This window comes from Equus asinus, chromosome 12 (genome assembly GCF_041296235.1).
Source record: "Equus asinus isolate D_3611 breed Donkey chromosome 12, EquAss-T2T_v2, whole genome shotgun sequence".
Taxonomy (NCBI): Eukaryota; Metazoa; Chordata; class Mammalia; order Perissodactyla; family Equidae; genus Equus; species Equus asinus.
This window is the reverse complement of record NC_091801.1, coordinates 51367209-51392940: the sequence shown is the minus strand read 5'-3', so window position 1 is coordinate 51392940 and position 25732 is coordinate 51367209. Positions and strand designations below refer to the sequence as shown.

The window sequence follows — 25732 nt, the reverse complement described above, 5'->3', positions numbered from 1 at the left end:
AGGATGTCGTCAATCTCCAGAGCAGATCCAAACTCAAATCAGACTTCTAAGGGCAGACACTAGCAGATTATTAAAATCTAGCCTGTAGTCAAATTCTATATGCCTGAGTATTTTTAAATTATAAACACATCTAATATTCAACATGAGAATATAAGATAGATATTTTACCAGTCTCTAAAACATATTGTTAAGAAAAATTAAAATACATTAAATATTTAAATCAGTTGTAAATATATCCTTTGGAAGATCCATGTTCAATATTATTGTGACTTGTTATTACAATACTAACTCAGAAGTTTCTTTTAAAAATTATGACCACTACAATGATGAATTTAGGGAAGTAAAATATGAGCAAAGAAACTCTTATCACACAGAGAAATTCTATAAGATCTCCTTTAAAAAATAAATAAATAAATTCTAAAGAGGCAAGCTTCTTTAAGTATCAAATAATCAAATTTTCCTCCATAATATAATAAAATGTGCTTTTCAGTAAATCAGAAAGCATGCTTAAAATATACCTTAATGTTTAGCAATTATCATGCACTACAACTGTAACAAAACATTTAGAAGTATATAAATTAAATACAACTATAAAATTAAAACTAGCAATAACAACAAGAAAAAAATATTAGACAGAAAAAAGACTCTAACCACTTTGTCCTCCTGGTGTGAATATCCACGAAAGCAAGTTAGAAAGGACAGAAAAGACAAAACAGGAAGAAATAATTAATCCCATTCTTAAAACAAATGAGAGTCTTTAAGAGTTTGTTAGTGAAATAAAAATTCTGAAAAAGTCTAAATTACATTTTGACTGGAAGATAAACTTTTTAAGAGGAAAATTTTTTCCATACATTTCAAACAAGAGCATGTTATAAACAAGAATATGTTAAGGTAAATAAACAGAATAATTTCTATAAAAGCCATTAAATACCCAAACATCAAAAAGAATGCTCTTTTCACAAATAAAATCTTAATCAAACATTCAACTAACTCAAAGCGAGAAACTAAAAAATGTTAAAGAAAAAAGCTTTTATGCACAAAAACAATAAAACAGAGCATCACTATTTATCTTTAATTTCATCATATACTATCAAAAGTAGACAAGATTTAATATGAATTAAGCGTATTGCTTTTAAAAGTTATTTCTGTCCCACTAATTTAGAAGTCTTCTAAACTTTATAATTAAAAAGAAAAAATTTAATTAGAAAAAGTCATTAAAGATAAAATATTATTGATTACAATTGGTAATTTTGGGTCATAGTTTCCCAATATTATAAATGCGGAAAAATAAAAGAAGAGATATGATTTGGCCAAGAAAACATATTAAGATATGCTAAAATTAAAAACAGTTGCATTTCTCTTTACTTAAATATAAAATATTGATAATAATAGTAAAAATGATAATGTAATAGTAAGATCTGATATATTACAAGAACCTATACAGTAAAATTAAAATCATGTGTTTTGAGGTATCACTGCTTCTCTAAAATATGGGTGGCAGTACATAATACTTGTGACTAAGAGGAAGGACCTTGCAATCAGACAGACTTATCTTAAAATTACACCTTTTTTAAATAAGACTTTTAGCTGTATATCTTCTGCAATTTTCTTAAGCCCTCTAAGCCTTTACTTCCTTATCTGAAAAACAGGGAATTATTTACTTCATAAGGCTTTCTGAGAATTAAATAAAATAACATGAAAAGCTCTCAATACAGTGGCTGGCACACAGTTCATACCTGATATTCTAGCCTATTAACACATAGGATATTGCATACAAGGGATAGGAGTGCCTCCTTTACATTACCGTGTTCTTGACTGTTTCATTTGTTACAAATATTGAAACTAAAGATCCTATAAAAGCTATTGTACACAGTAAAACTAAAGATCATATAAAAGCTATTGTACACAGTCAAGGACACCTATTGCCAATCATTTAGTCCAACAAAAATCATTTATGGAGCACTCATTACATATGCATCAGGCACTACACTAGATTTCCGAGACATAAAAAAGGAGTAAAACAGCTAAATGTAGTGAGAGATAAATATGAACAAATCATTGCAGAACAGAGAGATGTTACGAAAGAAAGAGAATAACAAAGCACTACGGAAACACAAATGATTAAGGAAATACTAGCATTTGGAGAAAGGATTAAGAGCAGTGTTCTGAGAAGTAATGAGGTCTTCAAAGAATAATGAAGAGAATGTCGGCCAGACCAGTGACAGAGAACATTTTATGCAAAGAACATGGAATATATAAAAAGCACAAACAAAACTGGCATATTGGGAATAGAAATAGTTGAAAATGATTAGATTATAACTGATGCACTTGAACTAAAGTCTCCAGAGTTAACTACATTAATATCTAGCAAAAACTTAGAAGCCAATACTTTCACAAGATAACTCACATTGCAGAAATTTTAAAAAAGAAACAAAATGAAGTCATAACTAATGAATTTGCTAATAGTTTGCTAATAGCTAATCCCTCTTAACAGATAAAACAAGTACAATTTTAGCTATAACATATACATGAAATATTACTGCCATCATATCTTTATTATCTTTCAATAGGAATAAAAAATAAACACAAAAATCTATCACATGATTTATAAATAAGGCATAAGCTTATCAGCTACTATTTATTGAGTGTTCACTATTACAATGTGCAGGCTGATTGGAAGGAGACAAATCTGGAAAAAGGGACAACAATTAGGAAGTTGTTGAAATATTTTGAGTAAAAAACAACTGTGAGAGTGGTATGTACTACAGTAGTAGCAAGAAGAATGGAGAGAAGTAGATTGACTTAGGAGATACTGAGAAGTAAGGCTCCTTAAGACTTGATTGAGGAACAGGAAGAGTAGAGAAAGACTTTCAGAGACTGGATTCGGCAACTGGGAGAACAAGAGGACAATTCTTTGAAAGAAAAAAACACATGAGAAGCAAATTTGGGGAAAATAATGAATTCAGTATAGACAAGGTGAATTTGAGGTGCCTATTTATACATCCAGAGATTTTCAGTAAGCAGCTGTATAGGTGGATCTGGAGCTCAAAAGAATAATCAGGCTGGTGAAATCAATCTGTAAATCATCAGTACATATACAATATTTGAAGCTATAGGAGTGAATAAAATCTCCCAACGAAATTGTTAAAGAAAAACTGAAGAATGAGAATAATGACCCCTGATCAAAATGGTTCTTCTCTTTGAACTGGGAAGTCTTTCAAAGAATAGAAACTTCAAACAAAAGGATTAGCTATGTCTTCCAATCAGATTTTAGTAATACAATTAAGTCAGAAGTTTCAATGTTTTGTCAAAAGTGATATTAATTTCATTAATAATCAAACTGGAATTGAGTTGCTCGAAAATCAAAGGTAATGTATAAATGTAAAATATTATCAAGGACTTTAAGACAAAGACTGATTAAAATCTCACATGAAATATAAAAAATAACCTGCTGTAGAGGAATATTTTTATTTTAGACATATGGATAATTTGGATTTAAAATGTTCTTTAAAAATGAATTTTCACCTGAATCATTTAGATATTTACTTCAACTTTACACTTAGTCTGTGTTTTTTTTTAAAAAAAAAAAAAGACTACATGATTCAATTCAAAGATTAAAGATTAGGGGCCGGCCTGGTGGCATAGTGGTTAAGTTCGCATGTTCTGCTTTGGCAGACTGGGATTCAGGGGTTCAGACCCCTGGTGCGGACCTATGCACTGCTCATCACAGCACACTGCGGTGGCGTCCCACATACAAAACAGAGGAAGATTGGCACAGATGTTAGCTCAGCAACAGTCTTCCTCAAGCAAAAAGAGAAAGATTGGCAAAAGATGTTACCTCAGGGCCAATCTTCCTCACACACACACCAAAAAAAGATTAAAGATTAAAATAGCTTTATATATTTTACATACATATTCATTATGGTAGACTCAGTTTATGTATGCAATAAGGAATACTCAACCCAATATACAAATATGACTAATTGAATAAGAAAACATATGTGAAAGCATCCTTCATGATATCTGACATATATAGTAGGTAAAAAGGAATCTAGTAGCACAAAAATTATTGCAAAACACTTTTATAGCACTCACTGTGTGCCAGGTTTATGTCTAAGTGCTTCAAAAATATTAATTCACTTTATATTCACAAAAACCTTGTGAGATAGGTACTATTACTATTTCTATTACAGATGAAACTGAAGCAGAGAGAGTAAGCATCTTGTACAAGGTCAAACAGCTAGCAAGTAATAAAGCTGGAAATCAAACTTAGTCTCACTTCAGAACTTGGGCTAGAGCCACCACACTATGCCACCTCTATATAATGCCAGTGTCCCCTGCTGGCTTTATATATATTTTATATAATTTAATTGATCAATTATTTTAGGTCATAATTATTAGACTTGAAAACCCTAATAATTTAGAGTATGTCCAAAAGTATTTATTTAAAATTTATTGTATTTTATTTTCAAAAATAATTTTATACTCACCATCTTTTCCTTATAATCAACTCTCCCAATGGCCATCCTTACTGTTTTATCACTTCTGCTGATAACTAATCACACTCCCTCTCCTCAAGATCAATTTACTTTAACTGTTAATCTACCTTCTCATTATCACTTATTGATTCTATTATTCTCTTTCCTGTTATTTCCTCTTGATAGTCGTAGCACCTTTTCAGATTAAATATGGCAATTTTATCTGCCAACAGCTATTCTTTATACAACTTTCCATTATTAGTTCCCCAGTCACGTAGGAAATTAATGTTAGTTCCCCTCAGTCAGTCTTCCTCCTACTACTTCCCCCTCTGTATTGCCAAAAAGAAAGATCCCTCCCTCTATACCAGTGCTGTCTACTTTCCACAGTTAAACTGCCATCACTTGTCTCTTTTTGCCTACCTTCTGTAATCAATCTAAAACTACCTGTCTTTCATACCACTACAACATTGTTCCATCTCCTCTCTCAAGCCTGGCCTCTTTTTTCAAGAACTGCAACAACTAGATACTGCCCATGCAGTTTATCTTTTTGTTATTCATCTACAAGTTTGGACTGCCATCTTCAAGAAAACATTGTCACAGGACTGAGCTGCAGCAAGGAGCTGGATCAAAAGACAAGGCCTATCCCAGAATAACAAGCCCATGATAAGTATACCAGAGTTCTTTCTTCCACTCATTCACTCAATACACTCAACAAGTATTTGTACTACTGACCTATTACATGCCAAACACATAGACGCCTACAGTAAAAAGAGGAGTCAGAATGATGTAATTAATTAATAATAAAATGTTGACTGCTAGATTAGAAGTCTATAGAATCCATTGAGGCACAAAAGAGTGAGTGGTTAATTCACATGGGATACCCAAAGAAAGCATCATGGAGGAGATGATGCTTAAGTCCAGAAAAATTAGTCAGTGTTTATCAAGTGGGTAAGGGTTGTGGGTAGGGATGGGCTCTAGGGGGAAGCAGAGGTGTATTTCAGATTAAAGTAGCAGGGTAAGCAAAAGCATAAGAGATAATAAGCAGTGATAATTTAAGAGAAGTGCAGGTAGTGTACTTTGGTTAGGGCACACAGAATGGAGCGAAGCTTATGCCTCGAGTTAGGCAGGGAATAAGTCATAGGGAGAGGGCTCTTTATGCCATTAGAAACTTCACTCAGGAGATAAGGAGTCATTAAATAGTTTTTAAGCAGAAGATAAAATGATCAGATTAGTATTTTAAAAATATCACCACAGCAGCATGTAAAGAATGTGTTTGTGGAATCCATGCTGAAGCACAAAGACCAGTTAGGAGACTAACATTAGTCCAGGTGATGGAAAATGACAGTCTAAATAAGACAGCAATTAGTAGTTTATTTACATAAAGAGAAAATCCAAAACTTGGGGGAAAAGAGTGGTAAAGGACAGAAACCTGAGATGATTCCTGGCTTTCTGGTTTGGGTGACAGAGTGGATAGTGGTGTCATTCAAAAAGTTGAAAATTACAGGAGAGTAGATCTGAGCATTGTTCCAGCAACAAAAAATACATAGTCTGTTCTGGCCTATGTGAAATTCAATGGTATTCAAATGCACATATGCCAATAACCAAGCATACCTTTCACCTGCTATATAGCAGTAGTCTGCAAATATTTTTTCTCTTCTATAAAATAAATCTCTAAAACCAGGTACCTTTCACACATTTTTAAGAAAGCATTTAGATTTTAAGTTTAAATAGTTGGAAAAGATACATTTTCAGATATGTTGTGTATTGTAGGTGTACTTTATATTTTTATCAAATCTTGGAGCTGCAGATTTATCTCATTCAATATATGGAAAATGTCTACTATATAACCTGTTTGACAAAGCAGTCCACATTGTCAAATCATCAGGCAAATCTGACTATCAAAAAGAGTCTGACTTCATTTTTAACTTCATATCAATGTCTTATTATAGGTCACCATGACAATCATCTTACATCAAAATTCTAATTCTACAAAGAGAGATGAGGCACCAGAGTCTTGCCAAAAGTTTGTTGCCTGAATGAAATAAGCTCTGCTCCCTTCTATATTTCTTACAAAATTTCCCACGGCTTGGCCCTCATGGAACTCTCCCTCAGGACAATGCATTCTGGAATTGTGACCTTGTTTGGTGCCCCAGAGATTTTTACATGCTGAGTCAGTATATTATATAAAGACTAGATTCAGCCTAGGTAGGGTTGAGGAGCATGATTTTCTTTCAAAGAGTAGAAGAGCAATTATAAAAGTGAGTTGAAAAGAAAAATTCACAAAACACAAAACTATTCTCGGGTAGGTCAATTTTAATAAAAAATGAAAGAATACACATGGAAATCTTTGCCCTTGAAGTTAGGCACACCCATCTACTCTCCAGAAAGCCTTCCTTCAACAGCAGGGGTATACTACCTCACTTTCAAGACCACTGCCATACAGTATAAAGTATAAATCCTTAGAGTACAAAGAGTATAAATGCCTTAGAGTATAAAGAGCCCATGGAATGATCCAGAGATTCTCAAAGAAAAACAACCTCAAAATGGTAGCTATAATAGTATTGGTAAGCTTACTTGCTCTTTAGGTAACACTTCCCACAGTGAATTATGCTATACAAGTGACGAAAGTGAGGGCTGAAATAGATGAAAACTATACAAAAGATGCAATATGGAGAGGAAGTAAGCTCATGTAAATTTGGTGAAAATGTTTTCCTTTATGCTTGATTTGAAACATTATTTTGCCTCCTTGCACAATGTTCATATGCACTATGAGGTATAAAATGTCCTAAGATTCTGAAAGTTAGACTGTTTCTCACAGTCACTATGTTATCCTGCACGATTAGAGAGGTTGACATCAATGAGGGGAAACAATTCTTTCTTCCTTTTAAATCCTATAAATACTTTCTAATAATATTCTCACAGGTTCTAGGTTATTCAGCCTAAAGGCTTGAAATTGAGGATTCACCTGATGCAACTACTTGCTTAATGGTGGTCCTATAAATTATATAATTCTGATAAGCTTGCCTGCTTTACTTATTCCTCGAATTCCTATGAAAATAGTTTTCTAAAAGAGTAGTGCCCTCAACATTCCCATGTTATATGAATGTGAGATGAGATAAAAACCAAAGCTTAACACACAATATCCTAGATATAGTAACATAGAATTAATGAAGCTTCTCAGTTTCTTTTTAAAAATTACTTAAGCAGTAGAAACATTTGGCTATATGAATATACTTTCAAATACTTCAAGAATTATAATCTAGTATTAATTTAAAAATCATAAAATGTCAAACTCAGAAGAGATCTTAGAAATTATTTAGATTGATGCTTTCATTTCACAGATTTTAGAACAGAAGCACTAAGACATGAAGTGACATGTCAAACAAAAGTCACACAATACCAGGACAGGAACGAAACTTAGTTTTCCTAATTGTCTCAACTTATGCCATCCTCTTCCTAGAGAATGTCAAATTTTTCCTGATATAATGGTATGTAGTAATCCTATGAATTCTAAAAGAAAATTCATACGCAATATGCTTGCCTTGGGTGTATGGGAACTAAATGCATATTGCATTAGAACGCTAGCTATAGACTTGCAGGCAATCACAGAGACTTGAAAATTTAAAAACAAAAACTGCCTAGAGGATTGCAGAAATATTCTAATCATTATTCTATCTCTCAGTGCACAATTTAAATACTAATCATTAAAACCACTCATATAAATGATACTTCATGACCTGGTTATACAGTAGGATGTCTACATTATTCCATTCTTACCATCTGATATACTGAACACACATATAGCAATACATTTTAAGGGACTTGCTTAAGTTATCACTTTCTTTTATAACCATTCTGAAGTTATAATTCATTCTGCTTAAAATCTGATAATTTATGGTGAAAAAATCTACATCTGTTACATTTGTAAATTAAACAATTCTGAAAACCATATATTCTTTATTTTTTCAAAATTAGATTACCTGTTAAGCAAATGGTAATCTATTTTTCCCACCAAAAAGTAAAAGAAACAAAAAATTAATGTTGCCACATTTTGAAGCTTAAAATAATCCTCATTGTAAATTACCTTTAATGTCTTTCCTACTAGAGTCACCATTCTATGATTACAAAATAATCTGTCCCTTACGAAGCCATTATTTTTAAATTTGACTAACTATATAGCTTTAATTTATTAAGGGGTATCATCTTAAAAGGAAATAAATGAAAGCAATATATCATAAAATCTTATTGTACTGGTAATTCCATATACTCTGCACTTCATCTATTCTCTCTATATCCTAAATGTACCTCAAAAGAGTTTATTAATTGTTAAGGATGGCTCCGCATGAAAGAGCCTCAAAATTAAAACACAAGATCATTTTATCTTGTTCTCTTAGAAGATTACTAAAATAAATTTTACATAGCTTTATAATTAAATTTTAAGCTATAAAATATTTGTATTCTCATTATTTAACTTCATAAAAATTTCACTGAACTTAATCTTTCAGGGCTATAATAAATCAAAAAATGTATTCAGCATCTATTGAGAGCAAAAGCTTGCTTCTATTACATAAGGCAATTGAGCATATGTAGGATGGCTCACTCTGAAAAGAGAAATTGAACTCAACGTTCTTTTCATCAAGAATATAGACAACCTTATGTACATATATATATATATATATATGATTACATATATAAAGAGAGAAATACACTAATCATTATTTTATCCCTCAGTGCACAATTTATATACTAATTATTAAAACTATATATATATATATATATATATTATACAAAGGAATGCTTTCCCAAGTACATTATGAACGAAAATATAAAAAAAAACTAATAAAAGAAATCCAGGACTATCTTCCTTGAGCTAAAATTTAGATATTTTTTCTTATGTTTTATTCCCTAACACTTCTATTAGATCTAAGAAAAAACATGAGAAAAGTGGAGAGTCCTGCCTCTGGTTCCTTCCTTCTTCCATAAGCCATCCCCATGAGGCTAATCCACAACACAGAGAGTTTTATAGTTGATTACAATACAGCAGATGTTTCAAGAAGCATTCCAATTTTTCACTGTACTTAATTTATTGATTAAAACTTTGCTCAGCATAAAGGGACCATATGTTAGAAACCAGAGAATATATTTTCAAGCAAACTATAAAGAGATGTCATTAGAGACTTCTGTTTGTGGCCTAAATAGGGTAGCAAGGACTAGATTTTTCCCCCTGCCTGAAATAAACAAACAAAAGACAAAAATATGTGAAAGAAGACATCAGGCAAAAAAGGACAGTGATAGCTGAAATATGGGAAACAAACAAGACAAGCTATACAATTGCCCCAGGTTACTGCTTTGAGAGGCTTTCCCGGCAGCAGGGCAGTACAGAGGAGCTGAAGTTCAGCTTGGCAGACATCCCGAGTTGAAGAACAAACTGAGAGTCTGAGGAGGCCAATACAGCTGGATTTCACAGGACAAGATGCCAGAGAAGAGAAAGCTGCAGAGGAAGAACCCCAAAGATATGCAGAGAGTCCTTCAAGTATTCAGCTTAGCAATGATCAGTGAGCACACATGTGAGAAAATACCCAGGAGTGGGGAAAAAATTGTCTGAAAAGATTAGAGAGAACAGTGGACGTTCCCACCAGCAAGACTGGAAAAACTCATGATTCACAGGGCATTAGTTAAAGTACTGAGGAAAGTCTTGCCTCAGTAGAAGAGAACAATTACTGCTAAACTGAGCACTGTTCCAGATCCACCTAGCAAAGCACAAAAGCAAGATGTAAAAGTATTAAATTGTCTCCATGTAACTTAACTCCATTCCCGTAACAAAGCTCCAGAAGAGTCATAGGAAAGCAAAAATATATAGCTCCCAACAAAGTAAAATTTACAGTGCTTAGCATCCAACATAAGATACCAGGCATGTGAAAAAGTCAGAAAAAAAATACCATAATAAGAATAATGAATCAAAACCAACCCAAAACTAACAGAAATGTTGGAATTAGCACAGGAGGACATCAAAACAGTTACTACAGAGTGTGTATTCTACATGTTTGAAAAGTTAAGTAGATCATGGAAGACATAAAAAAGTCCAAAAGTGAAATTCTAGAAATGAAAACTATAATGTCTGAGATGAAAAAATACACTGAATGGTATTAACAGCAGATTTGACATTGCAGAAGAAAAGATTAGTAAACTTTAAGGCATAGCAATAAAATGTATACAAAATGAAAAATGGAGAAAAGTAAAGCTGGGTTTGAAGAAAAGAACATAAGTATGGGTAATGGGAGTCCCTGAAGGAGAAGAGAGAGGAGGGGGTCAGTAAAAATATTTGAATAATGACCAAAATTTTAAAAAACCCTATAAAAACTATAAACATATAGATCTTTTACTCAAAAAAACTCCAAACACAAGAAATATGAAGAAAAATAGACCAAAAAGCATCACAATTAAATTGCACAGAACCAGTGATAAAAAGAATATCTTAAAAGAAGTCTGACGAAAAAGACACATTATATACAGAGAAACAAAGATGAGAATGGTATTGCACTTCTATTTGGAAATAGTGAAAGTGAGAAGACAGTGAAGCAACGTCTTTAAAATACTGAAAGAAAATAACTGTCGACCTAGAAATTTACACTCAGCAAAAATATCTTTTAAGAAAACAAAGGCGAAATTTTCAACAAAAAACGTGGAAAGCATTCATCACCAGCAGACTCACATTAAAAGAGATATTAAAGGAAATCCTTCAGGCAGATAAAATATGATATCAGATAAAAATATATATCTACAAAAAGAAATGAACAGTACCAGAAAAGGTAATGACAAGAGGAAATATACAATATTTCTTTTATTATTTAAAACTCCTTAAAAGATAAACTTTTAAACAAAAAAGAATAACACTGTATTGTGGAGTTTATAAAATAGGTAGAAGTAAAATATATGACACCTATAACATAAAGTCCAAAGGGGTAGAAATGAAAATACATTATTATAAAGTTCTTATACTATACTATACAAAAAACTGTATAATATCAGTTAAGGCTAACTATGATAATTTAAAGATGCATACTACAAATCCCGAAGTAATTAATAAAATAAGAACAGAGTCAACAAAGCTAATGAGCCAACAAAGGAGATAAAACTATATCATAAAAAACATTGATTAATCCAAAAGAAGACTAATAACAAAACAACGATCAGATGGTACAAGTGGGAAAAAACAAAATAATATAATCAAATCTAACCATATCAATAATGACACTAAATGTAAACTGTCTAAACACTCCAACTAAAAGGCAGAGACTGTCAGGCTGGATAACAAAGCAAGTCCCAATTATATGCTGTCTATAAGAAAAGTATTTTAAATATGAAGGCAATTAACTTAAAGTAAGAGAAAGAAACCATAAACTATGTTAAATACTACCAATAATATATTGGAGTGGCTATATTAAGATTAGATGAAGTGGATTTCAGAGCAAAGAATATTACCAGGATTAAACAAAGTCACTCAATAATTATAAAGGGGCCAATTAATTAATAGGACATAATAATCCTAAATGTTTATGCACCTAAAAATAGAGCTTAAAAATACATAAAACAAAAACTGATGGAACTGCAAGGAGAAATAGACAAATTCAAGTATAGTTGTATATTTCAATACCCCTCTCTTAATAATTGATAAAAATAAATAGCCAGAAAATCAACAAGGATATTGTAGACTTGAACAATTCTATTAACCAACTTGACCTAATGGACATTTTAAAAGACTGTCAAAAAAGAGCAGAATACACATCCTTTTCAAGTACACACAGAATATTTACCTACCATAATATGGGCCATATAATAAGTATCAATACATTTCAAAGGATTCAAAGCACACAAAAAATAACTAGGACCACAACAGAGTTAAATAAAAGATCATTAACAGAAATCTCTGGAAATCCCCTAATACATGGAAAAAATAACATGCTTCTAAATTATTCATGGGTCAAAGATGAAAAGGAAAATATCGAAGTATTTTTAACAGAATGAAAATGAAACGACAACATATCAGAATTTTGGGGATGTCACTGAAACTGTACTTAGGGGAAACCAACAGCATAAGAAGAGACATCTCAAAGCAATTACCTCAGCTTCCACCTTAAAAGACTAGAAAAAGAAGAGAAAATTAAACCCAAAGTAAGCAGAAGAAAAGAAATAATAAAGATTAAGGATGAAATCAACAATAGAGAAAATCATCGAAACAAAAAAACTGGTTCTTTGAGAAGATCAATAAAATTGATAAATATCTAGCCAGACAGAGCAGGAAAAAAGAGACAACACACAAATTACCAATATCAGGAATGAAAGGGGTGGCATCACTACAGATTCTACAGATATTAAAAGAATAATAACGGAATACTGTGAACAAGTTAATGCCAATAAATTCGACAACTTATGAGGAACTGGAAAAATTCCTTGAAAGGCACAAACTACCAAAGCTCATTCAAGAAAAAATAGACAACCTAAATAACGCTATATCTATTAAAGAAGTTGAAACTGTACTTAAAAACTTCCCCAAAAATGAAACTGCATACCCAGGTGGCTTCACTGGTAAAATCTACAAAACATTAAAGAATAAACAATACCAACTCTACAGAAACTCTTTTAAAACACTGGAGAGGAGGAACTACTTCCCAACTCATTCCATCAGGCCAACATTATTCTGATGCTAAAATGATACTAAAACCAAAGAAAGATATTACAAGAGAAGAAAACTACAGACACTAACCCTCATGAACATAGAAGCAAAAATTGTAAACAAAATTTTATCAAATCAAACCCATTAATATATAAAAAGGATAATCCATAATAACCAAATGGGGTTTATTTGGAATACACAGTTGGCTTAACATTTCAAAATCAATCATTGCAGCTCACCATATTAACCTCAAAAGATGGAGAAAAATAAAATCCAACATCTATTCCTGATGTAAAAAAAAAAAAAACTTCCAGGAAATTAGTAATAGACAGCATCCATGAAAAGCTGATAACTACCATAATACTTAAAAGTGAAACACTGAAGGCTTTCTCCCTAAGATCAAGAACAAAACAGGAATGTCTGCTTTCACCACTTCTATTCAGAATTGTACTGGAGTTTCTAGCCAATCCAACCAGTCAAAGAAAGGGAAAATAATCAGGTAAACCAGGGGGAAAGATTAGGAAAAATAAAGAAAAGTTGTTAGTTCCGGACAAAGCAAAACAATAAGAAAAGGGGAATAATGAAAAATGGAGAAATGAAATCACACAGAAGAACAAATTCCCATAGGGATGTCTAAGCAATGTATGTAAAGACATCAGCTTCCTATTTCAAAACTACCTAAGTAAAGAGCTGAGTGATAAAATACTAGTGAAAAGATAAATGCAAATTCTAAAGAACTTACTGAGACAAATATTTTAAACTACTACTTTTGCTAATTTCAGCAGAGCATTCTTTGGTACCTTAACATATTCCCTAAAGCAGATAGAGAAACTACAAAGATCTAGTATAAGCGTGACACAGTTCCTTAACATTTCTTCTTTAAATTCCATAGTCTAATGTTAACTTCCTTAATATTAAAAACAAAAATAAAGGGCAATGTAGCTTAAAAAGCTATAAAACTACAGAATGCAGAATCTCAAGGACAGAAAGAGCCTCTTTGAAAAGGTAAAGAAACAGGGGCCAAAGGAACAACAGATCTACAAAGTCTGCAAAATTATATGTAGCCATGGAAAAATCTGTGTCAATTCTAACATTAATCAGTTGTGCAACTTTAAGAATGAACTTTAAGGGCTGGCCCGGTGGCGTAGTGGTTAAGTTCACATGTTTCGCTTCGGGAGGCCCAGGGTATGTTGGTTCAGATCCCAGGCACGGATCTACACACCACTCATCAAGCCATGCTGTGGCAGCATCCCTCGTACAAAATAGAGGAAGATTGGCACAGATGTTAGCTCAGTGACAATCTTCCTCAAGCAAAAAGAGTAAGGCTGGCAACAGATGTTAGCTCAGGATCAATCATCCTCACCAAAAAAAAACAAAAAAAAGAATGAACTTTAGTCTCTGTACATCTACACCTGTGAAATAAAGGAGTTAGACCAATTGAACACTCAATTCTCTTCATTATCTTTGAAAGTCGAAAATCCTGTGATTCTAAACAAAGTCATAAGCTAAAGGACATAAACAATGAGACAACTATCTTTTTAATTCAGAGGAAAATATTTTTAATTTTTTTTAATCTAAAATGAAGACACTAGTGAAGGTTTTTGTTCATTGGTTAACCTAAATATTAATCGCAGTTGTCTTCTTCATTTTATTCACAGTAGTGTTAACTATCAAAGAATCAACATCTGTGATTTTCATTCTGTACCTTGTTTGAGCGTAATGACACTCGACCTCCACAACGAGCACAGAACTTCGTTTGGCAATAGGAACAATTATGGCCACATCCATCAGCAAACTTTGTTTTGTGGCAGATACCACAGGTTGGGGCATCCCCCTTTTGCTCTTGCTGCTGCTGTGACTCTTCTCCCATCTTCTTGACCTGCTCCTTATACAATTCGAACTGCTGATGAAGTTTTCTACAGAGAAAACAGATAAGAAAAATCTGATTTCTTGATGGTCTCAAAAATAATAGTTACCACGATTTGTAGACACAATTTTATATCCAAAAATTCCATAGGATCAGAATAAAGAATAAAAATTTAACAATCTTCTGATTATAGAATAACATCTTGTATGGCATATTACATCATGAAAGTGCTACAACTAATTCTGCTTTCTGATACACCTGTTCATTTAAGAACCAATTAATACAAGGTATGTTTATAGAAATATTTCTTTGAGTTAAATTATAAAATTTCTACCTACAATTTCCAATATATTTTCAGTCATATGCCCTAAAATATTTACAATATTATTTTCAACAGTTTAGCTTCAGGAATAGGCCGAGCTTATTTAACTTACACAGTGAAACCAAAACCTATGAGCTTCAAATCATTGAGACAGAATCTCACTCGGAGTGATCTTAAGACTCCAAACGGAGGGAAAAGCACTGGATGAGTGCTCTCACTGATTGTTTAAATCTGCTCAACAATCTGCACATTAATTGGCTGTAAAAACATTGTGAAATATTAGGAGCCTACCAAATAAGGCTGTACAAATAAAAGGGCAAGTTATATTTTAAAAATAAAATAAAAGGATAAGAAAAAAGATGCCTCTACTCTAGTAAAAATAAAAAGTGATAACACTTCTCACTTCCATTGCCTGTATAAGAAAAATTTAAAATGTTTTAAAACTATAATTAGTTCTGCTTAAGATTTACAAAGTTGTAGGGGCCAGCCTGGTGGCAGAGTGGTTAAGTTTGTGTATTCTGCTTCAGTGGCCCAGGGTTTGCCAGTTCGGATCCTGGGCACAGACCAACCGACACAGGGCTCATCAAGCCATGCTATGGTGGCATCACACAAGAAGAACTAGAAGGTCTTATAACTAGGGCATACAACTATGTACTGGGGCTTTGGGGAGAAAAAGAGGAAGATGGGCAACAGATGTTAGCTCAGGGCCAATCTTCCTCACCAAAATGTGGGATACAGCAAAAAAAGAATTTACAAAGCTGTAGATAATGTCACTCCCATCCTAAAAACGAAAAAAGGCTAAATAATTTACAAAATTATAACTTTCTTGAGCCCATCAGAGAGTTGAAGTTATAAATCAAACAAATAATCTGAACTCCAAAGAGCAACAAGTCCCACCAAAGAGAAATAGGACACATTGTTCACCTTAGTCAGAGCACAGGAGAAAGAGGTGGCCACCATACAGGCAGCTAAGAGAAAATCTGTAAAAACTTTAACAAACTGTAAAAGACCAGGTGTGGGCTAACATGAGTTTGGAATAGCTAGGGGCCCAAACTCAAGAGAAGCTGACACTTGCTCACAAGCACTTTTCCACAGGCCTCCACTGGTTGCTCATGAGGAAGATTGTGAGCAGGGCACAAGAACAAAGAGTGCACATGTGCAGATGTAAAAGAGGTGAACAGTGGCTGCTGGGGCAAGGTACAATTTCCCAGACTCTCTCTCCGAAAAAAGCCAAAGTTACAAGCTGCAGGGAGAGGAACTAAATTCTGTCATCCCCAGGGCAAAGGCAAAGATCCATTGCAGCTAGGGGAAAGATTGAAGGAAAAAATCCTCTACCTATGAAAGAGGGGCAGGAAACCATTGTCAACCAAGATCCTACCCACAAATCAAAGGCCTTTTATCATCAGGGGAAGAGTAGAAACTCCTTCCCCAAACCAATCAGAGACACAAGGCAGATTTGTTTTCATGGAAGAAAGGGCTAAGAACTCCAAGCAAGCGTCATAAGTAAGGCTCAGGTGGACAGGGCCTATCAAAGACAGAAGAATAGAACGCCCTTGGCCTCTACCACAGGCATAGCAACAAGAAATAAGCACCCTATCGCTGGGGAAGGGGCAGGAGCATGGGGAGAGACTCCTTCTCTGAGGTACAAATGGATGGGAATGGCTGAAGGGGTAGCAAAACTCTGAAGAAAAAATAGTAACTTCTGGTACTCCTGCACACATCCTAAGCACAGGGCAACAGTAGCCTACTGATAGAGGAAATTGAAGAGTGTGGTGCACAAAAGATAATGATAGCAACAACAAAATCCAAACCTATCTGAACTCCTGACTTGATTGATGATTTAATCCCTAACACTAACAGTGTGAGAGAAAAGGCATAACCACTTTAAGGCATAAATACAGTTCAAAACCACGACTCAGGGAAAAGTAACAAGAAATAAACAATTCATTGTCAAGAGATAAAATAATTAATACATAATCAATTAGATTCAGAGATGACAAGAATGATGGGATTATCAGACACAGACTTCAAAATGATTAAAACTATTAAGGTAAAGGATATATAGAAAAAAAGTGGACAACATGCATGAACAGACAGGTACTGAAATAGAAAGATAGAAACTGTAAGAGTCAAATGGAAAGGGTAGAAATAAAAAATATGTGATCAGAAACGAAGAATTTCTTTGATGGGCTCATGAAGCAGGCATGAGGAAAAGGTCAGTAAACTTGAAAATAAGTCAATAAAAATTATCCAAACAAACAGAAAAAAAATAAAAAACAAAAAAAGAGTAAGAGAAGAAGAAAAAAGAACACAGAACATCCAAGAGCTAAACTGATCTATCATGTGAAATGAGAGTCCCAGGAGAAGAAGAAAGAGAAAACAGAACAGAGGAAATATCTGAAGGGATAATGACCATGAATTTTCCAAAACTAATGAAAGGCACCAAATCACAGACACATGAACCTCAGAGAATCATTTGTAGAACAAATAGCAAATACATACACACACACACCCCTAGACACATAATAGTCAAACTGCTAAAATTCAAAGAAAGAACTATGAAAGCAGCCAGAGAAAATGACACGTTATGTACAGAGACCCAGTGGTAAGAATTACAAAAGATTTATTCTTCATAAACAATGCAAGCTAGAAGACTTTGGAGTGACATCTACTGACAGAAAAAAACTGTCAACCCAAGATCCCATACGCAGTGAAATTATGCTTCAAAAAAAATGAAGGCAAAATAAAGACTCTTAAGAAAGAAATGTTGAAAGAATTCACTGTCAGAAGACCTTAACTACAAGGAACTTAAAAGTTCTTCAGGCAAGAGTATGATACTCCTTGGAAGTATCATGTGAAAACCTGGACCTAGACATAGAAATAATATTCATATTAAAAAGAAAAAAGCCTCAAATCAGTTTCCAAAAAAATAAAAAAGAAGAGAAAGTTAAACCCAAAGAAAGGAGAAGGAAGGAAATAAGTAGAAGAAATCAATGAAACCAAACGCTAGTTCTTAAAAAAAACAACAATAAAATTGATAAACTTCTAGACAGAATGATCACTAAAAAGAGAGAAGCTAAAAATTACCTGCAGCAAAATGATAGAAGAACATCACTACAGACTCGACAGTTAAACAAAATTAAATACAAAACATTATAAACCACTTCCTTGAAAGACAGAAACCAGCACGCCTCACTCAAGAAGAAATAGATAGCCTGACAAGTCCTATATCTAGTAAAGAAATTTAATTCATAGTTTAAAAACCTTTCAAAAATAAAACTCTGGTTCTAGATGGCTTCATTAGTGAATTCCACCAAACATTTAAGGAAGAAATAATACCAATTCTACATAATCTATTCCATTAAATAGAAGAGCAGGGAACATTTCCTAACTAATTTCCTAAGGCCAGTATTACTCTGATACCAAAACAATACAAAAATATAACAAGAAAAGAAAATTATAGACTAATATTCCTCATGAGAAACTGCAAAACTCCTCAACACAGCATTAGCAAGCCAAATCCAGAAATACGTTAAAGAATAATGCATCACAAACAGATGATGTTTATCCTGGGAATGCAAAGATGGTTCCATATTCTAAATTCAAGCAATGTAATTCCCCATATTAACAGACAATGGGGAAAGAAACATATAATTTTGTCAAAATATGCTAAGAAAGTACTTGACTCTGCAAACTAGGAATAGACAGAAACTTCCTTAATGCAATAAGGGTATCTACAAAAAAGCCTACAGCTAACATCATACAGTATTGTGAAAGACTAAATGCTTTCCCCCTAAAATCACAACAAAGCAAAGTGTCCTCTCTCAGTACTCCTAATGGACATTGGACTGGAAATACTAGCCAGTGCATTAAAGCAAGAAAAAGCAAGAAAAATAAAAAGCATACAGATTGGAAAGGAACATAAAAAACTGTGTGCATATGGCAAAATTGTCTATGCATAAAATCCCAAAAAAACTACAAAAAATCTCCAATAATAGATAAATATGTTTAGAAAGGTCACAAGATACAAGCTCAATATTAAAAAAAAAATGTATTTTTATATACTAGCAATGGACAACTGGAAATCAAAGTTTTCAAAAGTAATCTGCAATGGCATCAAAAAAAAGAAAAAACTCAGGTATAAATCTAGCAAATATGTAAAGGCTTTCTATGGTGAAAACTATTTAAAAAATCAAAGGAAATCTAAATAATAGGAGAAACACACTGTATTCATCAATGAGAAGACAATATTGTTAAGATATCAATTCTCTCCAAATTGATCTATTGATTCAATGTCATTTCAATCAAAATCTCAGCATGATTTCTTTTAAGAAATTGACAAGCTAATTCTAAAATTTATATGGAAAAGCAAAATTCCTAGAGTAGGCAAAATATTTGAAAAAGAAGAAAAAGTTTGAAGGACTTACACTACCTGATTCCAAGACTTAATATAAAAGCTACAGAAGCAGTCAAGTCAATATGGTATTGGCAAAGAATAAACACATATACCAGTGGAATAGAATAGAGTCCAGAAATAGTTGGATACTTAAATGGCTATTAATTTTTTTTTTAAGTACCAAGGTAACTTAAAGGAGAAAGAATAGTCTTTTAAGCAATGGGAAATTCATGTGTAAGAAAAGTAACTGGAAATTCATGTGTAAAATAAATGAGCCTGAACTCATACCTTACACCTTATACAAAAATTAATTCAATGTATTACAGAACTGTAATCAATAGACTACAGAACTAAATATAGTGACCAAAACTATAAAACTTCTAGAGGAAAATATTGAAGAAAATTGTGGCCTTTGGTTAAACAAACACTTCTTAGGTAGATTAGCAAGTATTTCTTCAATAGGATGTAAAACGTATGAACCAGAAAGCAGTCACTGGCAATATATAAATGAATGAGCATGACTGTGTTCCGATAAAATATTATTTATGGACACTGAAATTTAAATTTCAAGTTATTTTTATAGTCACAAAATATTATCACTTAAAAAATTTTTTTCAACCATTTTAAAGTGTAAAAACCATTCTTAACTCACTAGTTATACAAAAACAGGCAATGGGCCAGATTTGTTTTTCAAAACTCACTGAAACGTATACCTCAAAGTAGTGAATTTTACTGTAAATAAATTATAACTCAAAAAAGCTGACTTTAAAAAAGTTAGTTTCAAAGCGTTAACCTAAAGTCAGTAGGTAAATTAAAAATAGGGCTCTATGAGTGAGTCCTTCTATCTACTCAATCACAAAAGCACACTTCCTTTTTCATACCCAGTAACAATAAATTCAAATAGCTATGCCAGTTTTATTAACTTTTCCTGAAATTTCAGATAATACAGTATTTTTCCCTGATGATCTCCCATCAAATTTAAGTGAAGCTCTGCTAACACAACAAGCACCACTACAGGAGGTTTAGGTTCATAAAACATGTACCAGAACAGGCATGATTGTAAGGGGACCATTGAATGAGCTCCGTATCAAAGCTTCTTTCACCATTTAGAAGAATTATCTTTCGATGTGTGAGATATATTGTATATTTCCACTGTACACCTGATGATACACTTATGTTCTCTGGCATAAGTCTCAGTAAATGGGGGAACCTCATTGGGAGAAAGAGAAAGAAGGCAGGAAGAGGAAAATTAGAAGGAGCAATGCTTTATCCCAGTTCTAGAAGCACTGGGGTACGAGACATGTTATCAAGGTACACTAGAACCAAAAGCAGAAGTCTAGTTAAGTGAGAACTATGCTACAGGATAGTGCCTCGAGGGAAGTGGAAGCCTCATTTCACACATGGGGAGAAGGCCAGTCACATTAATAGCAAAGTTAGAAATTATATATCCCAAAGTGCTAGATTAGAACTATTTAAAACTGTCTTACATAAGTACTGTAGTAATCCCAGAGACCACAGCCTTATTAAGGCTGCAAGATAGGATCAAATGGTCCAAGTTGTGGGGAGAAAAGAGAAAGAAAAGTCAGACAGGAGCTGACTACAATAGTTTGAAGTAATAAGAGAAAACTTCTGGAGAGATTTAGTGTATTCATCCTTCCAGTCCTGTAAAATGAGAAACTAACACATGTAGAAGTGGTGGTGTACAGGCAGATTCAGAATCTAAATTACATTCCTTGCCAAGAAGAGCATACTTCCCTTCCCATTTATAAAAATAAGCAAAATTCTCTGTTTCCTCACCCCAGTTGCTCTCCAACCAAGCTAATCTAGTTTCCAGTCTACTTCCTAATTCTCAAATAATTTAGCAATGGGTGTCCCTGCAGCTGAAATTAATGGACAAATTTTTTAGTCTTCCTCTTGCTGAGTTTTCAACACTTGAAATTAAGTTCAATTACATTCACTGCCCCCTTGGCTTTCATAACACTCTCCTGGTTTTCTTCCCGTATTTACAGCCTTTCATTTTCTTTCTCCTTGAAGGTCAAGACTCAGGCCCTCTTCTCTTTTCACTCTATAGAGTCTTTTTAGGCAGTCTTACCTATACCTAAGGCTTCAATTTCCACCAATATATAAATTACTTATAAGTCCCCAGCATGGACTGCTCTTCTGTGCTGCAATATTCAATTGTCTAGCTTCAATATTCAATTTGACAAGCAGAAAGTCTCAGTGCTACCTGAAATTCAATATGTGCAAAACTGAACTCATAATTTTCCCATACAAACCAAATTCTCTTCCAATGTTCCCTATTTCAGTAAATGGTGCCACCATTCAATTATAAAGACCTGAAATCTCGAATTATTCTGGAAATCTCTCTCTCTCAAATGCATAATTTATCTATCAAGTCCTTTCAATTTTACTTCCTGCGTATGTCTTCAATCCTTCCACTGGTCTCCACATCCACTGTCAATACCATAGGCTTGTTATCATAAACGCCCACCAAGTCTTCTAGCTGAGCTACTCACATCCACACTTCTCCCCTTCAATCTATTCTGTACACTTCAAGAAAAATCATCTTTCCTAAAACAAATTGTCATCTCACTGCTTAAAATACTCTAATGGCTTCTGATTTCTCTTAAGAAGAAAAAACTTCTTATGAATACCTACAAAGCTTTGAATGTTCTGCCACACATTCACCTCTTCAACCTCACTTTTTGCAGTTTCTTTCCCTTCTTTCTGCTAAAGCCATTCTGGCCTTCTTTCGACCTTTAGACTCATCAGGGTGCATCTCATTTACAGGGTCTTTGTATTTTATACATGCTCCTGCCTCCACCTAGAATGGATTGAGATATACACTTTTTTTCTTTCTTTCTTTCCCCTTTTTAAACCTTAGGTATCCAAAATAGAATTGATCATAAGTTTGGTAGAACTGATCCATGCTTGGCTCCCATTTTAATTAATTATTTTCCCTTCCCCAATGTGATTTCCATTCCCTCAGACAACCAGTCTTTTATATTTACATAAATGGCATTAAGCCATTTATTTATTTCTGCTTCTTATATTTGTCACTTAATTTACATTTTTATATTAAAATCTAAATAGATAAACTATAGCTAATGCATATGGTGCTTATTGTGTATCAAGTAGATAGGTACTACAGTTTATGTGCCACATAACAACGTTTCAGTCAATGGCAGGCTGCATACACAACAGACAGTGGTCCCATAAGATTAGCACCATATAGCCTAGGTGTGTAGTAGACTATATACCGTCTAAGTTTGTGTAAATACACTCTATGATGTTCATACCATGACAAGATCACCTAATGACACATTTCTCAGAACATATCCCCATCATTAAGTGATTCATGACTGTGTTATTATTATTCCTATTCTACAGAGTAGTTATTTTGCTCGTGGTCATACAGCTGGTAAACAGTTAAAACCAGATTCAAATTCAGTGTTGCTCCAGAATCCACACCCTTAACTGCCATAGTTTTTGTACCTTGTTCACAGATTTTAATGACTGTATAATATTCCCTTTACAACTACAACAATTACAATTACAACAATTCCCTTTTACAACTCCATTTTATGCATCCATTTATTTTTAAAAGTTGGTCCTTTATAATTCATTACTATATAACATTTTTGTAATGACGTATTTATAAACCCATATATGGTTTTCTCTGGAATACATATGAAGGAATATAATACACATACTCAAGTTCACTAAATATTTCTAAACTGCACTCCCAAATGGCTTAACCCAGTTAGCATACCTGCAAGCAGGGTATGAAGGTTTCAGTTTTCTCTTGTCCTTTCCAATATATGATATTTTTCAACTTTTTTAATTTTTGCAGCTGTGATAAACATGAATTGATGTTTCTTTTTGTTTTTAAGTTCACATTTTTCTGATTCCTAATGAAGTTCAGTAAGTTGAACTTCCCCTCCTGTGAATCGCCTATTCATTCCATTCTTTACCAATACTCTATGGAATTTCCTGTATTTTTCTAGCTGATTTGCAGGAGTAGCCTATATGTTAATCCTTCATAAATTAAGCATAGCAAATATCCTAGTCTGACAATTGACTGTTAATTTTGTACACAGTACCCTTTATTAAATAGAAATCTTTAATTCTGATGTAGTCAAATAGGTCAATTTCTCCCTTCACGGTTTGTGGTTTTGGTGACTGGCTATAAAAAACCCTTACTCCTAAGTCAATCACAAAAAATTCTCCAGTTTCCTCTAATAGCTTTATAATTTTTCTTCTTACATTTAGGCTTTTAATTGATCTGGAGTTTCTCTTATTTGTGATGTGATGCAAGAATTTAATTTCAATCTTCTCCATAAAGAGATTCTATTTTCCCAGCACCATTAAATAGTCCATCCTTTCTTTCACTGATTTGTGATGGCCATCTATCATATACTAGGTTCCCACGTGTGGATAGGTCTATTTATGGACTCTGTATTCTATTTCATTGGTTTTTGTGTTTGTTCCTACTCCAGAACCACACTGTCATAACCAAACTCCAAATACAATGAAAGATCTAAAAGATCTTAAATATATAAACTTGAATATTTAAATTTCCAGTGATTTAAATCAGAAGTCAGCAAACTTTTTCTGTAAAGGGCCAGATATTAGATATTTTAGGCCTTGCAGGCTACAAAGTCTCTGTCACAACTACTCAACTCTGCCATTGTGATGCGAGAGCAGCCATAGATAATACATAAACAAATGAGCTTGGCTATGTTCCAATAAAACTTTATTTACAGAAAGAGGCAGCAGGCAGGACTTGACCTGCAGGCCATATTTTGAAGATCCCTGATACAGATTAAAAAAGTCAAAGATGTACTCATATTTAATTCAAAACTTTTATTACAAATAAATATTTTAAAGACATATAATAATATATCAATTTAGAAATATTGCTTTTCTACTTTCTTATTTCATAAAGCTATTTAATCCAAATTTTTCATATGTATTTTCTACATTGATGTCTCCATCGACACTAAAGCAACTCATTGAACTGAGTATTTTCCAAAGTAAATTTTTTTCACTTCTAAGTTCTCTGAGAAAACAGAACTTTTTCAATTCGTTAATTTTCCTGGTAATCCTACTGTTCCTGGTAATTTTATATCCAGCCACATAGATTTTGTTGCTGTTGTTGTTTTCCTATTCATCTTATAGGTGTGCTTCCATGATCTCCATGAGCTAATCACTTACATTATTCCTGTTTTAAAGTAATCTTTAAAAGGTTTACTACAACTTCCAACACTAGCCATTGTGAGGTCATACACCTGAGAATTTCTAGATTGATGCTAATTTCTTTATCTCCTCTTTCACAAATTCCATCAGGTAATCTCTATAGTTAAAGCTGTGTTTGCTTGAGGTCCTTTCAGGATAATGTGTCTTCTCCAAGCAGTACTTTGTAGTTCAAACTAAAGAAATTGAGAGCTTCTCATTATAAGATAGATTTTATAAGAACTCAAAATAAAGCAACTTCTTTTTATTACAGGGACAATTTCAGGGGGTAAAAAAGGACTCCATATATTACAGAATATACAGCACTTTGGCTTTGTAACTTGCTCTGATATCTGACAAAATGGATCCTCCTCTCTGTTCTTCTTTTTGAAAATTGCTTTACTATTTGTAAAATATTTTTCTTCCTATAAGTATTTTAGTCCTTTTACCCAGTTCTCTTGAAAATCCTGGTGTAATTTTTATTGAAATTGCATTACATTTATAGATTCATTTTAGGAGAACTGATATCTACAATGTTGAGCCTTCCCTCCTGCAAATATGGTGAGTTCATTTATTGCCAATCCTCAAAAAATGGTAACCACCTATATGGCTTTACAAGTGATTTTTTTAACTCAAATTTTTCCACCTTAACTTGCAATCCACGCCCACGAGTCCATGGAGAGTCCATGGATATATCAATTTAATTGGCTCCCTTTGTAATTGTTTATATTTTATGCATTGAAAAACATTATTCTGAGAC

The 25732-nt window shown here is 33.3% G+C and overlaps 1 protein-coding gene across 40 annotated transcripts in view; it reads right to left on the bottom strand.

The window, feature by feature from the left end:
- RIMS2 (regulating synaptic membrane exocytosis 2) overlaps positions 1 to 25732 on the bottom strand; it is a 572997-nt gene that overhangs the window by 426488 nt on the left and 120777 nt on the right. For 29 of the 40 annotated variants that reach the window (XM_070481448.1, XM_070481450.1, XM_070481459.1 and 26 more), the window contains 2 exons: positions 14858 to 15068; positions 652 to 663 (listed from right to left, as the gene is read on the bottom strand). In XM_070481448.1, coding sequence (XP_070337549.1) covers positions 652 to 663; positions 14858 to 15068 — 223 coding nt within the window. The remainder of the gene's footprint in view (positions 1 to 651; positions 664 to 14857; positions 15069 to 25732) is intronic. The other 11 variants (XM_070481441.1, XM_044743824.2, XM_044743820.2 and 8 more) reach the window with 1 other exon arrangement.